The following is a 17269-nucleotide window of genomic DNA, read 5'->3' on the forward strand; positions in this document are numbered from 1 at the left end:
ATGCTCTGGTCATGTTGTCGCGGTCCCAAGATGTATGGTCTCAGCTCACCGGATCTTCGCCCTGTTTCTTGGGCAAATACGAAAGTGAACAGAAACATAATGAAAGACAACTTCACGAACGACTCTCAAGGATTGACTCGACCTCTCTGGAACATGATTGTCACCAATGATCTCAATCTATATACTGCCTATCATATGACATGATAATAACATCAAATTGTGCTGCGCCCGCAAACCAATGTGCCCATCGTTGTGCCCATGCCAGTACTTGTCCCTGCTGCAAAGCTCTACAGAAAACAAAATAAAAGGATCAGATAGATCACTAAGTAATTCACGCATCGAAAAGGAAAAAGACGCTTTCAAATACCAATAAAAAGGCAATGAAAAGGAATGAGCATTACCACTAATCCTCGTCGTCGTCGTTGATCATCCTCACTGTGCTAGCCCTCTTGCTCTTGACGCTCCGGGCCTTTGCGGCAGTGGAAGTGCTGTCCTGAGACGCACGCGAGCCCGGGCGACCGAGGAGTGCTTCGCCCGAGGCACCGCTGACGGTTCGAGCCTGGAAGCTCAATGTGCTCTGACGTAGAGAACCGCTAGCGGTGCTCAGGGTGGACTTGCGCTTCTCGCTGGCGCTTGACGAAGGAACCTGCGACGATTTGCGCTTGAGAGAGCCTGACATGCGGCTCAGAACGCTAGGCTTGTTGATCTTAGGTTCATCGCTGTCGTCCTTCTTCGATTTGCCCTTGCTGGATGATGCCAGGTTCTTTATCTTCTCCACCGCTCTGGCGCTTCGACTGGGGTACTTCGGACGCTGAATAGATATGTCGGTGTCGACGAGACCTTCACGCTGAAGGCGCTTGAGTTCTCTATCCTTCTCGGCCTCTTCTAATCTCTGGCGTTCCATGTCTTCGTCCACGTATGCCCAGCCCTTGGACATCTGAGGAACCTTGCGCTTCTTCACGAGCTCCTTGGGGATCTCGACAGGCCCAGCGGCCTCATCGAAGAGCTCACTAGCCTTGCGCTTGCTGCCGCCTGTGGCTGTGTTTTTGAGGCCCCAGGCCATGTCGAATGCTTCCTCCTTGGTCTGAGGTTTCTTCTGACCTGCAGGCTTAGGTCCCAAGATTTGGCGACAGTTTGCGGCGCCGCAAAGACATTTCTGGACATTGGTGGTAGAGTACGGGCTAGGCGCAAGTCAGCACTGAAGCTCGTTCATGTGAGTTCTGATCTATAAACTTACTCAAAGTTGTAGTCGTAGGTCAATTCCTCGCCTGTCATGACTCCATTCGGACCGGCAAACAGAGCCATGCGCGGTTGACCAATGACGGTGCGCTTAACCATCTCGCAGTTCGGGTCGCAGGAGTGATTGACGAAGCGAGCCAAAGAACCTCTTGTGGCATCGAGGATCATGCCTTGATCGAATTCCATTTGATAGTAGTCCTGTGATTGAGATTAGCAATCGTTCGGTAGCATCACCATAGGAAGAGTCACTTACGGTCTTGTCTGTGTATTCTTCCCTGACCCGTCTGTAGGCTTCATTGGTCGTGATGATCTCTCCAGTGTATTCAGTAATGATTTCGTGGGGCTGAAATTCCCTGCATGCCCTGACTCCAAAACCTCTGTCGCTTGTTTTGATGACCTCGACTCCGGCGTTGTACAGGTAGGCGAGACTCTTCTTGTCGTACTTGTTAGCACGAGTCATACGTACGGAGAGTTCAGAGAAGCTGCGGTTGCCACAAGTGGATCCGACGTTACAATTGCCATTGTCGCACTCGTAGCCTAAAGCCTTGTTCCAGCAAGAATCATCGCATTCCGTCTCGCAGACACATCTCGAGCTCGGAAGGTTCTGCGTATCGTTCCATATGTCTCTGGATTCGCCGACGAAGCGGTTTTTGCTGATCTTGCCCCAATCTTTGGGCTTCTCAGTTCCGCGCTCTCGCCATTGAGGGGCAAAGATGCTGTAGGGTATCTTGAAGGGCCTCTCTCTGTCGAGGTAGCCGAACATGGGAAGCGGCATGACGGCTGTGCGAACGGTAGTGTCAGACGCCAGAGACTCCGAGTTCTGCTTTTTCGACTTCTTCGCCCCGGATTTATAGTCGTCGTGTTGGCCGACGTATAAACCCTTGTTCTGATACTTCTTGACCGGCCTCGATCGAGGTTCGGAGGTCTTTGGTTTGGTAATGTTGAAGGTCGATGAAAGCGAGGGCATGCTGAAAGTAGAGGCAAGGCGGGCCATTTTGCTAGGTCGCTCCTGTACTTCTTCATCTTCGGCGTTGTCATGCTTAGATTCGACTCTGGCCAGGGATAATGCCGATATGCGACGACTTGATCTACGTCCCTCATCTTTGGCAGAAGCCGACTCGTCTCGGGTTCGTTTTCCGAGAATCTTGCTCGTGGCCTTTCCAACCGCGTCTGTGAGTCTATTTGCAGTACTCCTCCGACGCTTGACCCCAGCTGAAGGCTCAGCGTCGGCGGATGGAGTGGCCTCGGTATTGGCCTCGTTGTTCAGGTCACCGACTTCCCACTCCATGTCGAGTGACTTGACACCCTCATCGAGAAGTTTCCTCCTGGGCGTATCGGTAGCCTCTGCCGATGTGTCATTCACCAAAGTCTGACCGGAGAAGGAGCGAACCTCTTTACCCTTGAGGTTTTCTACAGAGGCATCGACCAGACTCGTGGTAGACGCGTTCGCCTTTCTCTTATTGTTCGTCAGACGATCGGATTGGCGACGCGCCTTCTCACTCTCTCGCGCCGCCTGCTTTGCCGCTCTCTCAGTATCTTTGTTGAGCTTCTTCTCTGCTCTCTCGGCCTCCTTGATGGCCTTCATCTTTTCCCTCAATGCCCTCTTCTTCACCTTGTCTTCTTCGGCGAGCTGCTTGAGCAGGACCCTCATGTTCTCCGTGACCATCGAGGGTGCGATACCCATACTTTCCTTTTCGGCGGCGGCCTCGTCAGAGACACTTTCCGCAGGTACACTTGTAGGAGGGGTCGAAGGGTGAGAATCAGAAGACAATTCCGAAGCGGAGCGTATCTTACGCGTCTCGCCGATAACTATATTGGAGAGAATGGAGTCGGAACTGTCAGAGGAAGCAGTGGAAGAAGCACGATGAAGAGAGAAGCTCGACATCTGCTTTGCCATCGCTCAGCCGTTCCTTCAACTAGACGAAGAGACGGTGTTGTTGTGATTGTGAGTAAGGCAGAGTAAGGTAAGGTAGTTCATGTAAAGTTGCGGGAAGGTGGAACTGGGGAAGACGCGAGGGAGCTGCACGCGTTGCCGAAATCGCGGGTTGTCTGCCGCGAATTGATCTCCTTTTGACCCTGAGTGGTTGCTTGCTTGATTGATTGATTGATTGATTGACTGATTGACTGATTGACTCTGTTTTACTCTCACTTCCGAACACAAAGTCGACGATGCAACAAGGAAAATCAAAAGTATGCTAGTGGATCACAAGATATAAAGTGAACGTCCAGGGGGTCCCAAGTGAAAGATGTTTGTTTGTCTGTTGACTGCAGACTGTGGGCTGCGCACTGCGGACCGTTGAGAGATGAGTTCGGGAGCACAGAAGGGTCAAAGGTTAATAATGTAGACGAAAATAATGATAAGCCCCTCGCCTTCCACATTCCTCCATGATGGCCGAGCAACCAAGAAATTTGTACGTAGGTACTGTTGTTACAAACGTGGGGCCTTCCGATCGTGCCCAGAAAGTATTATTAGTGTTGTACGACTCTGTCAGGTCCAACCTTGGGTATATACATCCATAAGAACTCCGACGCTCGGTATTGCTAGCAAAAACACAGCAAAACAAGATAAAGACTAGAATATTTACAAGAATCTTGCGCTCGCCAGGTTCTGCCCGGCTTTTGGACACACCAAGGCCATCAAAGTTTCGGCGAGTCCCCTCTCGGAGTGCTATTGATGTTGTTCATAGGCCCTCGTCCCCGGGGACCCTGGAAGCCGCGTGAACTGCCACGGCTGCTGCCATTCATTTGCTTCATCTCCAGCCCCGACTCCTTCTCCGGCTGCTTCTCCGGCTTCTTGGTCTTGACTGTGTCGCCGATCCGTCTGTCCCCGCGCTCGTAATGCCCCTTGAACCTCATGTACGTAGGGGGTCGAGGCCGCGCGAGGATGGCCGCCCAGTTCTTCCGCACGGAGTGCAGACTGAAAGGTCGATGTCGGTCCTTTTCTTGAAACTTGTGGCTGTTGAGATATTCTCTCGTCGTTTCTCCACGGCCAGTGAGGAAAAGGTGGTATATCAAGAGACTCGCAGGGTAGGGAATTATGATCAAGGAATACACAAACATGGCGAACGGCACTCGCCACACGTTGACAGCGTGGCCAAAATTGCTGTGATGACGCACCATCCAGACCAGGATATGAGCCAGAGAGGCTGCCAGGAGATAGAAGCCCAGAATGGTCCCCGAGGCGACGAAGGTGAAGAAATAACGGTAGTTTCGTCGTCCGACACAATTATTGAGCCAGACGCAGTGATGATCCTGGGTCTCAATACAGGCATCACACACTCGGCAGTGGTGTGCCCTCGGTGGACGCCAGATGTTACAAGATTTGCAGAACTTGATCGGCACTTCCATTGCTGTCGTGTTGCCATCCGTGCATTGTGCAAAGGACCGCACAGTAACCCATTCGGTGGTAGGGGGTGCAATGGCGAGAGGATCGTCGTTAGAGACCGCTGAGAGAGCTGGGTGCAGATTGCGGGGGATGATCTACAATATTGGTAAGCACGGGATCGAGGTGACAGGAACATCGGGAGACCTACCCCAGGCTCAGTAAAGGAGGCGTGAAGGTATGAAGATAGGCAGATGTAGAAAATGTAGGCAAAGATGATGGGTATCGCCGGAGAGACATTGTGCCATAGCCATGGCGCACTAGAAATGACAAGTCAGCAAGACACTCATCTCAAACGGTTGAAGACGCTCACGAGAAAACGAAGAACAGAACTGCAGGTAATATTGCCATGAAAGCTGTGAGAAGATTAAGCGGACGTTGGCGCGCGTTGATCAATCGGCCGTGAAGGAAGAAAACAGCATTGCCATTGTAGTATTCGTGATTCCTTCCCAGATCCGGCCTGATAGCTTTGGGAGCCTTCTCTTCAGCAGCATAGCCTGCCGGTGAAGGTGGGGCGGATTCGAGCTTTGTGTGTCCGTCGCGGAACTCGTGTAAGCGGTTCCTGCTCTGTCGTCCCCATGAGGGCTGCAAAGACCGGGGCGATCGGGGAGACTTTTGCGCCTTGAGGGAGGAAGCAGATCTGGTTGGTAGACCCAGTTGAAGAGGGGCGGGCAATCCTGGAGTGTGCAACGGGGTGTGGCTTGCGACACTCTCAGCCGTGTCCATCCGATTGGCGTCGCCTTGCGTCTCGGTGATGCTTGCGCCAGTACCCCTGGATCTGGGCACGGGCGGAGCATCAGGGTCTACCAGTGGTCGCGGCTGACCTTCGACCGTGACTATGGATGCATTGCTGTTTCTGTGCTTGTGACTCCGTTGCCCACTCTGCGAACTGGGTCTCGCCATATCTAGCTGCTGAGCAGGGGGTGATAGAGGTCGACGATCGGATTCGCTCTGCTCTCGGGCTCTCTTGGAGCTGATCGGCCGCAGGAAAGCACTCGATATGATGTTGGGGACATGGGTTCTGCTGGTGGCGGTGGTGGGCGGAGATGGCTCGTAACTGCCGCGGCCTCGGGATACGGTGCGTCGCATGCCAGAGGAAGAAGTGATGACATTGCCACTGACACGTCGTGCCGGCGGTAGAGCAGCTTCGCCAACCGGACCCGTCATCGAGGGTACTGTGGGAGAGGGCTCGCCATTGTCGGAGATGCTGGCGCCGGTCGGCCTGGAGGCATCGTCGTTGGAGATTGTCGCTCCGAGGAAGGTGAACAAATCCTCTCCTCTACCTCCAGACCGGGAAGTAGCCGGGGGTTGTTCTTGGGTCATCGCAGTATAGCGGATGCTATGATGACTTGGAAGTGGTCGTGGTGTATGTCTGGGCCGATGACGGTCGCTTACAAACCATGACTCTGTTCGGGTATTACTGTTTCATGCCCGCATCCATCACGACGACGGCGATTGTGCGAATATGGAATTGGAAGGCAGAGTAGGTATGGTGGGCGACGTGGTTGGAAAGTCCGGATGATTTTGATAGAATAAGCTGGCGCAATTGTTTTTGTCGAGTATGCACAGTAACAGTAACAGTAACAGTAACAGCAACAGCAACAGTCGGGTACAGTAATTATGTCAAGATACAGTAGTTCCGGGAAATTGAAACGGCCAGAAGCAGGACCGTTTCTGGTGACTGACGCTACGAGGAGAATGGAAGAACGGCGGAAAAGCACCTTCGGACGGCCGTACTATAACCAGTATTATTACCTCCGTATAAATAATGCTAGTACCTTAGGTAGCCTGCTAGTAAACTGGGACACTTCAGCCCGTTTGGCCCATCTCATGCCTCTTGCATGCGCCAAGTTGCACTATGCTTGCACTATGCTCTCGCTAGCTCCGGCTGCTAATTTGCTTCTTATTTCCTCTCCGCGCCATCCTCTTGCGCCTTGCTCGGACTCCGCTCTGGCTCTCGGTGACAGATTGCTCATGTCCTCCCAATCGAGTACAATAACATGGAGGCGGCGCCCGTATGTACTGTGGTTTCTAAGATACGCCATCTCAGCTAGGCTGCCGTGCCATGTCTGGACCTGATGTCTGGAACCATCGATTAGGGATCCCTCGACGCTTGGCAGGCAATGGCACTCCTAATATGATATGCTTTGCAGCTTCTCGACTGATTGCTGACTGCTCATTGCCCATTCGATCGAGTCTCATATCAAAGCCTGGTCCCAGCGTTTCCTTCTCCTTGCCTGGCTTCAATGCTCGCGCTCAGTCTTTCTCTCATTTGCGCATCGCTCTCAAGGTCTCACTACATCATCGGATCTCACGTCCCTATAATTAGTATGGCTCATGCGCGAGGTGATGCTCGAAGTCCATGGTAGATCAATTCCCCTGCTGCAGTTCGTCATTGTATGCCACTTGACAACCGAGAGGGCTGCTCTCATCGAATGTATCTACCAGTAATTGGGTAAGGCGCCGCTTTGTTGCCAAGAACAATATCAAGCGCGAGATCTTTTACCTAGTAAGCCACCACTTTCTTTGTCCCATACCATCAACAACCGAATCTTTTGGTTGGGTGTAAGCTATCAAAGATATAATATCAAAGTCTGTGCGAGAGAATAGAACAATATCATGTTGAGAACAATACCATGATCTCCTGGCTGGAGTCATATTTAGGCATGCTTGATTTTCAGTTATTCTTTCCGTCTTCCAATTTCTCCAATCACAACTCAAACTTCCACTATCATATTTTTGTCCTTTACCAAGATACGTCTCTCTCAAAAGACAAACTATCAAGCTACTCACAAGTCAACCCTGCACCACTCCAAGATTGCAAGACTCCGTTAAACCAATGGCATCATCAACCGTCTCTCAACCAGCCGACTCCAAATGGTGGGGTGGATCCAGCAAGGATCCCTACAACGGCAAGGGCGGCGTCATGTGCATCGTCATGTAGATGCGCATGCTGAACGTCAATGAGCGCCGTCCATCGACCTACGCCTCATTCTTTCGTAGTGTCGAAGAGCAACTTTGCTTTGATCGATGATGATGGTATTATACTTTACGGTCACTACAATCTCTGGCAGAAGACATCGACCCAGACGAGCCCTGGACACAGTCATCTAAGACGCAGCCCTGGCACTATCATGGGTTAGCGAGCAACTTTCAAGGTTATTCCAGAGCAGAAGATAGCAACCTTGCAGATGTTTCGAGTATTGTTGCACTCCATGCAATGCTCGCACAAAGGCAGCGGCCCCATTGTTACTGTAGATGAGCTTCCAATGAAACATGATTCTCGTCGAGCCCATTATTTTCTCTCATTGTCCTGAAGACGTGAAGCATATCCGTGTCCCAAAGCACTTTCTTATAGCTATATACATGACCTTTAGTACAAGTATACCATTACCTAGCAACGAACCACGAAAGTAATCAATCATGATGATAACCAACCAATCAACAAAGGCGTCATTACATGCAGCCGAAGGGCGAGCCCTGAAGCCGGCGAGCCGGATCCCAGCCCTAGCAGGGAAACGGCAACAGCCGCAGCAAAGAGGAAAGAGCATCACCAGACGACGACCTCAGCTTCCGGCGCAGCGGGAAAGCGACGACAAGCAACGACAACACAACTCTATACCACTTCCGACCTCATTGTTGTTCAACTTCGCATACCAAAACCCACCCAATCTCCTGACTCCAAAATCCCACAAAAAACAAAAAATGGCCTCCATCATCGGTCGCGCCGCCTTCCGCGCCACTCGTCCTCTTCGCTCTACCGGCGTTCCCAGCGGTAGCCCTGCTGCCACTGCTGCCGCCGGTCGCCAGCAGGATACCAATGCGCTCAAGAAGGGCGCGAAGAGGGATCCCGAGCTTCTCGTACGCCAGACCTGCTTCTCTTTCTGATCCAGTCCTTTCTCTCTGTCTGCCCATACCTCATACACCCTCAACCGCGGAAATGAATGGCGTCCGAGGCCCTTTCCCCCATCCACGCTCCCAGAAAAAAAAAGCCCAGCAGAAAAGATACCCTCCCCGAGCCCGAACAACCACCCCGAGAAGCCCCCCCCCCCCCTTAAGACCAACCTCCTAACGCGCCCCCAACAGATCCTCCTCACAATCATGTCCGGCGCCTTCGGGCTCGTAGGCTGGCACTTCAGCCGCAACCCGACCTCGTCGAGCAGCGAGAACGCCGTGGCCAAGGCCCCCAACTCCGAGCCCTGGAACACCGGCTCCGAGGCCAAGTACCAGTTCCACCCTGGCGGCGACAGCTCCAAGCCTAAGAAGGACGCTCCCTCGGCCCTCAACGAGGTTATTGTGCCTAATGTCAACTTGCCTAGGGTCAGCTTTCTCTCTTTCCTTTTTCTTTTGGCTTTGTGTTCGGTTTGGGTGGGTTTGTTGTTCTTGGGTCGTGGTTCATGGTAGGGAGCAGTCGCTAGGGTTGGTTTCCTGCCGATTGGAGGTTTGAAAGAGGAGGAAAGGGCCGAGAGAAGCGAGAACAAGCATGCAGAAACGAAGAAATAACCACTTCAAGAACCTCGAGAACAGGACACCCCACCGACTACGGACCAGGATCCGCAAGCAGCTCCCCGCTAACATCATCTTCTCCTTTAGGAACTCCACGAGAAGTACAACAAGTGGGGCAAGGAGGGATACTAGATCCACCTCCTCCCGTATTCTCACCCTCTACAACAAACGCGGCAGCGAAAGAGGCAACATCCCTTATCTTGTAGAAAACACGAAACATGAGAATGAGACATTCATAGGAGAGGAGAAGGAGAGACGAGTCGAACATATTGTGAGACAGAGACAGAGACCGAGACAGAGACAGAGAGAAATGTATAGAGTTACAAAACAACCCCCTTGCGTCTTTTACCACACCAAACATGATCCCTTTTCCCATAAGGACTGTTTCAAGTGATTTGGTTTTCAGTTTGTCTTCTTATCGTGTCGCTCTTCACTAAACTCGTACTGATCTACAGCTGCCAGTAGGCCTTCTCTGGAGTCTAGTGGCTTCATGCAACCATCATCATCTGTCAAAGCTGCTTCCATTACCTCGACCACATCCTGTCTTCGGTCTGGAAGACGAAGACGTGGAGCGCACCGGATGATGCTCAGAGTCGTTCACCACTTCCTGCCGCCGATACCGACGCCTGCAAACTTCAGTCTTCCCTCCTGGGGCTGGACTCCTCTGTTACCCAGACTAGTCAAAGTGCCAATCGCCATTGGAGGCTCATGTTCGACCGCAATCCCTCCTATACCAGCGGTGCCGTGGCCGCCGAAACGACTGCTGCTGCTCGTAAAAGTCATGGGCCTGTATCTCGCGTCTCTGCCGATCCGCTCGGGGGGCTGGCCCCAATCATCGCCGAAATAGGACTTGTTGCCATTGGGACCCCTGTCGATGCACCACTCGGGAGCCGGTGCGAAACGTGCAAAAGGACCATGGCGTTTCTCAATGGGACCTTCGACATAAGACGCAAGGTTCTCCAGTACGGGTATCAAAAGTCGCGTGGTGTCTTCATTGAAGTCGACGGAACCTTTGCGCTTGTGACTCGAGGTTGCATTTGCGTTTGGTGGGCCTATAGGACCAGGCGAGCGCTTGCGAGGCATAGTCGACTTGTGGGCGAGCTTTATTCGCTCGTAAAACTCGTCTTGTCGAGCGCGAGTGTTGCCGCCTAAAAACCAGTCTCGGAGTTCTTCATCATAGCTTTTCTTGCTGATATCTACAGCTGGGCTGCCGGTGAAGAAAGGTCCTTTCCAATTCTGAGGTGTTGGCATGGAGTATTTGGCCAACTCTTCGTTGCTGAGCGAGCTGTATGTGCCAACATCATCAAGGACATCGAAACGTCTTGGATTCCAGGGGTCTGGATCAGGCTCGCTCACACCGAACAAGTCTCTTCTGTCCACAACACTATCGTCGGGGAATACAGGCAGTGGGCCATGAGCACGGAAACTTTGCTCAGAATGCGAAGCCGTACCCACGCTATTACTTGTATACAGCGATGACGCTGATTTGGATGATGGCTTTTGTGCGCGTGCTGCGGTCTGTGTTCCGAGAGGGTCCTTAAGCACTGTTCTGGCCGCCGCTGCTCCCGTTCCGCGAGCCGACGCCGATTCTCCTAGCTTGTTCAGGTACTCCCGCATAGCGGAGCGCTCATTCTTCCGAATGCTGGCACTAGTGACTGGTACAGACGGTTCATGCGAGGACTGGGCAACCACGGGAGGGACGCAGTATGCGGGCTGTTGTGTAGAGACATCGGCAATACCGCCCGCCTTGTAATTGGATTCATATCCAGGCACGTGTTGATACGAGTATGACACTGCAGTGCCAGGAACAGGTGTATGATGTTCTGACGAGGACCCGCGCCAGGCGAGATGTTCTCCGTTTGCACTAGCATCAGCAAAAGAAATGGCGGCATTTGCAAAATCGAAGGTACCGTAGTCGTCAGGTACTGACTCCCACGCACCAGAGTTGCGGTGGTACGCGCTCGGAAATCCACCGAAGGACATGCTGTCAAGCGAAGACTGCGTACTGCTCTGAGGCAAACTTGGAACGGGTGGTAGCTGCGCTTGTGAAGAGTGTGATCGGTTCTGATTGGCAACTTTTGTTGGCACACCAGAAGTCGTGTCCGTCAGCATTACCGGGGTCTTTTGAGGTGGCTCTCCTTGCGCAACTTTCGAGCTCTCGGTGGGTACGACAGGCAAATAAGTGTTGACTTCCTTGGGTCCCCAAGGAATGCCCATAGTCACAGCCTCCGACTGCTTTGCCACTGCGCGGAAGTATGCGAGGGTGTTTTGCATCAAGGCTTGCTGCTCTGTCTCTCCTTTCAGCCTCGTGGCTGCAAGCATGCCCTCTCGACGCCGGCGAATGTTTGAGTATTGACCTATGTTGGTCCACTGAAACTTGTGGAAAGACCACTGCTGTGCGGAAACATCGCCGTTTGGGTGCATCACAAATTGTATCTGGCCATTTCTGAAGCCTGTGTTGGACTGCACAAACTCTGGTGGTGGGAGATCGTTGCCGAAAACCTCGTTGATCTCTTTTTTGTCAAAGGGGGCTGCGATTGCAGGTGTCTGCTCCGAGGTCCTCGCCTCGTATGCATTCAATGCAGCCGCTGGCTTCGACGCTGCCTTGGCCTTCCTTCCTGTCACCAGCTGGAAACCTCCCTCGTCATCATGTCCTTCCGAAATGAACGCGCCAGCCCTGATCCTGCTGCGAGTGCTGCTCATCGGTGTGATGGACCGAGTGCCACTGTGGGAGCCAGCAGCGGTGTTAGGTCTGAACTCTTTGGCGTGAACATCAAAAGGGGTCAAATCGCGAGAAGTGATGGGGTCCGAGGCTGACAAGTTCTCATCGCTGCTGTTGTTAAGGCTGAGAGGTTTCCACTCGGTCTTAGCCTTGCGGCTCGACCTTGCTTTGGCGCTGACAAGAGCAGCATCATTTTCGATGATTCTCTGTTGCTGGCGTTTTAGTTTATCGGCAGCAAGTTCAGCAAGACGAATCTCGTCTGCCTGTGCTGTGTCTGAGTCGATCACTCGTGACATGTCACTTGCCACGCCTCTGGACATGGCCATGTCTGTAGATGGAAATGAGGGTGTGTAGACTCTTGCTTTCTCGATGGTTGTCTGGATATCGCACCGCTCACTTTGGGCGAAGTGATCAGTGCAATCGAAAAATAGTGAAGAAAGGATCAACACGTACCTGCAGTAGACTGCAATCTCAACGGACGAGGCAGCTGCTCAGGGCGACGTTTCCTGTGTCAAAGACGAAATCAGATCGAAGTCTACGAGGTCAGTCTACCTGATCTGCATGGCAACACTCATCACGAATCTCACCACTGTAATGGCGTATCTCATGTTAATACCCAGCGACGATCCCTTGGATCCTTGACGCGATCTGTAGGACGGAAAGCTGCGCCCCTTGGATGCAAGATCTAGAGCGTGCACTGAGGTTGCAGCAGATCCAGTGTTGCGGCACAGGAGGCAGGCGCACGATGCTTTCACAAGGACAAGTTCCGGGTACATCAGACAATCGCGAATGGCATGAACAGAACAACTAGTCCTCACGCACAGTCTTCATCTACAAACGCAGACCCCATTCTGACGATACAGTCCGGCTCAGTCTTCACGGATTTGCCCTTATTTGCTCTTACTCCTCTCCACAACTCTAAGCTGGTAGCATACATGTACGACACCCATGTGTCCAACAGAAATGAACCGCAGGCCACACGTAGAAGCAGTAGTTATATGCAATGTTGTCAATCTATGAGTGACTGTCACCTGTCCAGCAGATCATCTTGTTCTGGCTGAAGAAACAAACGATTCAAGGAAAAAGTCTATGATACTTAACAAGTGTGGCCACCCATGCTCGCGTGAACGCTGCATGCATCCGAGTCGATGCCGCCTTCCCAACGTTCACTTCACTGCAGCAGAGCCATCGTCTGGCCGTCTTCCATTGAGCATGAGCGTAAGATACCTTAGACGTCTCTACTGATTCGCCGTCTCTGGTGACCACCTGATTACCTACCTGCCTACCGACCTAGCAGAATAACAAACTTGTGGAATTTATCGTTGATATCCATCTCCATACGAAAGCAATGAAGCAGAACACAAGAAGCCGCTACATATATCCTACTACCAACCGCATCGTACTCTCAGCCATCCCTTGTGCCGTCTTGGTCTACCTTACCCTTGCTCCGCCCGAACACATTCTGCAACACTTCCGTCGTCGCGAACGGCCAATAGAAGAAGGCACAGTGCCAATGTCAGCCGACGATGTGGACAGTCATGATAGAGATTATGCAAAGGAGCACTACGGATCGGATCGGATCGTCCAGGATGATGTAAATTTCATGGATACTGTGCGCTGTGAGATGTGGCTGATAGCCTCGCAAGCTTTGAATAACAGCGCTGCTCACGAGGATTGCCATGACATACTGGAACCATGAGGCGCCGAAGGTATGACTGGGTAACTACAGCATGCGAGGACCTCATCGTTCGGACGCGACACCTTCGATGCTTCTAGTAAACATGCGGAGATAACCTGAGCATGTGCACACGACATTAGTCGATCATCCAGTCACCACCAGCTTTTGCAAAGTTTTGATGATTTGCTAGGGATCGAAGACGTTCAAGGACTAGCAGAAGTCAGCTGGGGGATGCTGAGGACCATTGCAAGATCATTCAATCGGCTTGTCTACAATGCTTGTGTTCGCATATGTGAGCTGTGATGGAGATGGTGAATGGTAGTGGAGTGCGACATGAAGTAGCTGCCGGAAGCGGATGATATGACAAGGCACGGACCACGATGGCGGGGCATCAGCGACCATCAGCGACGGCTGCCGCGAAAGCGATCAACGACTTATCGTGGCCCTCGTCCACCTTACCGTATCTTAGCATTGTATAACTCGTTTGATCCATTTTGAAAAGTTCGACCACAAGTGCTATTGTATCGTGATTCTACAGGACAGCACGCGCCTTGATTCCCATGACCGTAGTCACAGCTGAAAGGACCACCGCCATAACCAGATACTTAACAGTCACAACAAATATAGCCCATCATGCAGGCAATGCCGGATTCACGGGAGCAGACCTTTGAGGAAATCTACGGCCCGCCAGAGAACTTCCTCGAGATAGAGGTACGCCAACATTGGGGGATCCCGCAAGCGGTCACCAAATCCCCCCCAAAATAAAAGGCCAGCCCACGCACGCATTCAGACTAACACAAAGACGTCCGACTCCGAATAGGTTCGCGACCCGCAAACACACGGCCTGACTCCCTCGTCGCGCTACACAACCTACGAGATCGCCCTCTCGACCAACATCCCCAGCTTCAAACTGCGCAACAGCAGCGTGCGCCGCCGCTACTCGGACTTTGAATACTTCCGCGACATTCTCGAGCGCGAGAGCGCACGCGTCACCATCCCGCCCTTGCCTGGCAAGGTCTACTTCAACAAGTTCGACGACGCCGTCATCGAGGATCGCAGGAAAGGTCTCGAGCGTTTCTTGAAGATTGTCGTCGGTCATCCGCTTCTGCAGACGGGAAGCAGGGTGCTGGGCAGTTTTGTGCAAGGTGAGTAAGGTTCTTTGTGTTTTTTCTCTTGCTCCGTTTGGAATGCAAGGGGAGTTGAGACGAGTATGTCATCTTACTGATTCGAACTTTGTATAGACCCCAATTGGGATAGGAATGCGTGGTAGTATGCGGCTTCTTGATCTCTCTGATCTTCGTCTTCAACCCCAAGTCAATACCAAGTACGGTCCAGTAAAGCCTACCACATCCTACCTTACCTGTAATGGAGGAGAGTGGGCCCCATCTTTCTTGAGGTCATTGTTACCTTGCCTCGTTTTTATGAGCGTTTCAGCGTATATGCGTACCACTATTTTCTTCCGATTCGCCCTAGGCGCTGCTGACGTAATTTCTTTTGCACCTTCGCGTAATTCACCATTTTTACTACGCAGAATTATAAAGCATTCAGTATGGTTTGTGTCTTTTCGAATGTGCCAATCTTTTTTAGAGTCTGCCGGTAATCTTGCGTATGCCAGTAGGTAAGGACACATCCAAGTGAGGTAGGTGGTCATTAAGTGATCTTATCGCTCGTTGAGCGCAAGGCGTTATGTCTCTGAAAGAACTGCCATACCATTTTCATGTCTCATGTTTTCAGCATAGAGGATTGCAATAAGCTGTTTGACACAGAGTCAATCTTAGGGATTTAATCTTCGCAGTGGCGTAGGTGGTTCTCTTTCTTAATTGATCTCTACACACAACAGTGATTCTAATTCTACTCTACATTATACATTCCTCGCTACCTAGATTATCTGCATGGATCTTTCACGAGATTCTGAGGTCCAGCCACTTGCATAGTTTGGGAAAGCCGCACTGAGACATAGTCTGCTAAGTCAGAAAGGGCAGTCCAACATGACACTTGTGTAGCAGCAGAGTACAACATCACGGGCTCGCAGTGAGGCGCTCTAGCGGTCCTATGCCATGCTAATCACGTTAGGACCGCAGCTAGCAGTGTTCGTAGCATCTCTGATCACTGCGCTGGCCATGTTCCCAGCCGCTCTAGTGTAGTAGACTGCACTTTCGCTGGCACTTGTTCAGTGTACCAGCCCCCTGTTGCCTAAAGAAGCTGGACTACGAACATGCGCACTCCAATGCTATTGTTGTCGTGAGGAACCTGAAACACATTGGTCTCATAGTTACCAGCCACCTAGCTTGTTGTTTGTGCACAAAACAGACGTAGATCAAGTGAACATTCCTTTCCCATTGCACCCATACTTCCTGTGTTCACACAAATTCGTCTAACAAAGAAAAGTCTTACCTTGGCCTTTTGTACACCATGTCTGCTATCGGTCCATTGGCTGAGCAGCTGGGCGAGATCCTGGCGCAGTATACCCCTGAACAAATTGCTGCACTTATTGATGCTGCTGTGAAGATGCAGCCAAAGACCACTCCTCCAGCTGCGACACCTGCAAAGCGTCGCTCGAAGAAGACTGCAGTCTCCAAAGTCGCACAGCAGACTGATGAAGCTAAGCTCGATAAGTCCATCAACACTGCTCCATCTCGTCCACTGAACTCCTTTCTGGCCTACAGAAGTAAGCATTTCAATTGTTCTCGCCTTGCTGTTGATCATTTTTTAACAAAAAGGCAACAGGCTACTACGCATCAATCTTCAAGAAGTACCAACAGAAAAATATTTCTGGTCACTTGAGACGTATGTGGACTGAGGATCCTTTTAAGGCCAAATGGAGCATTGTTGCAAAGGCCTACTCAATGATCCGTGAGCACGAAGCCAAAGATGACGCCCCTCTGAGCGAGTTCCTAACCATTGCCTGCCCACGCATTGGCATCATCTCCAAGGAGAATTACTTGGCTGTCATGGGCTGGGTAATCACTGAAGACCAGGATGAAAAGAAAATGGTCCGCCGTTTCGAGCCAGACTTCACCACTTTCGGCGATGACATCCTTGTCACCAACATGTCTGCTGATGACGTTGTTGCTTTCGCTGCGCACTCTAAGTACATTGATCAGGTTAGTGACGGCGCTGCTCATTTTCATTGCCAACTTACTAATGACCTCTGCATAGTCCACAGGTGCCGCTATCGAGCCTTCTTCACCTACACGCGTGCAGATGGTCGCTGCTTCTCTGGCCCAAGTCCTTGCCAACAACCCGGCTCAGGTCCTTGATACCGCTGCTGCTCAGGCCGTTGCTGCTGGTCCACCTCTTTTCGTGGGCACTACCCAGGCCCAAGCCATGGCTTCGGCCACAGATGCTCCTGTCGTTCCCAAGGCCGTTCAGACAGCTGACAAGACTGTCGAGACCACTTACATGCCACAAATTATCGATAGATACACTCCTGGTAGTGTAGCCGCGCTGCAACAGACTCTCTTCGACTTCTCCGATCAGGAGTACCCTTTCTACGATGGTTTTGACCCACTGGCAACTGAGACTCCAACTCCAACTTGGAACCCATTGGTCGGCAACCCTGACATTCCTTACGATGTCACCGACCCCGCCACCTACCTCCCCCAGACCGAACTTGATTTTCCCAGCGACTTTGACATCGACGAGATCATGAGAGGAAACACACTCGGTCTTTTTCAGTGAGACTGCTCATTGGAACTTCTCTACACATACAGCACTTTAGGCACATAACGCACATACAGCA

At 51.7% G+C, this 17269-nt stretch overlaps 5 protein-coding genes across 5 annotated transcripts; 3 read left to right on the top strand and 2 right to left on the bottom strand.

Moving 5' to 3' along the window:
- Nucleotides 1–403: 403 nt before the first annotated feature.
- On the bottom strand, nt 404–3136 carry AAFC00_005750 (uncharacterized protein; the record flags this gene model as incomplete). Its single annotated transcript, XM_069345582.1, has 3 exons — nt 404–1181; nt 1238–1437; nt 1493–3136. The coding sequence occupies 3 exons, from the start codon at nt 3134–3136 to the stop codon at nt 404–406; spliced, it is 2622 nt and encodes an 873-aa protein (XP_069197783.1).
- Nucleotides 3137–3876: 740 nt separating this feature from the next.
- AAFC00_005751 (uncharacterized protein) lies at nt 3877–5944 on the bottom strand (the record flags this gene model as incomplete). The annotated part of the gene is made up of 3 exons (XM_069345584.1): nt 3877–4719; nt 4773–4881; nt 4935–5944. 3 exons carry the CDS (start codon nt 5942–5944, stop codon nt 3877–3879), a joined length of 1962 nt encoding a protein of 653 aa, XP_069197784.1.
- A 2382-nt stretch (nt 5945–8326) lies between these two features.
- On the top strand, nt 8327–9259 carry AAFC00_005752 (uncharacterized protein; the record flags this gene model as incomplete). Its single annotated transcript, XM_069345585.1, has 3 exons — nt 8327–8482; nt 8708–8941; nt 9215–9259. The coding sequence occupies 3 exons, from the start codon at nt 8327–8329 to the stop codon at nt 9257–9259; spliced, it is 435 nt and encodes a 144-aa protein (XP_069197785.1).
- A 4901-nt stretch (nt 9260–14160) lies between these two features.
- Nucleotides 14161–14797, top strand: AAFC00_005753 (uncharacterized protein; the record flags this gene model as incomplete). Its single annotated transcript, XM_069345586.1, has 3 exons — nt 14161–14238; nt 14348–14672; nt 14769–14797. The coding sequence occupies 3 exons, from the start codon at nt 14161–14163 to the stop codon at nt 14795–14797; spliced, it is 432 nt and encodes a 143-aa protein (XP_069197786.1).
- A 1142-nt stretch (nt 14798–15939) lies between these two features.
- AAFC00_005754 (uncharacterized protein) lies at nt 15940–17208 on the top strand (the record flags this gene model as incomplete). Its single annotated transcript, XM_069345587.1, has 3 exons — nt 15940–16195; nt 16255–16631; nt 16687–17208. 3 exons carry the CDS (start codon nt 15940–15942, stop codon nt 17206–17208), a joined length of 1155 nt encoding a protein of 384 aa, XP_069197787.1.
- Nucleotides 17209–17269: the final 61 nt, after the last annotated feature.

Source organism: Neodothiora populina, assembly GCF_041146345.1.
Source record: "Neodothiora populina strain CPC 39397 chromosome Unknown canker_contig_6, whole genome shotgun sequence".
NCBI lineage: Eukaryota > Fungi > Ascomycota > Dothideomycetes > Dothideales > Dothioraceae > Neodothiora > Neodothiora populina.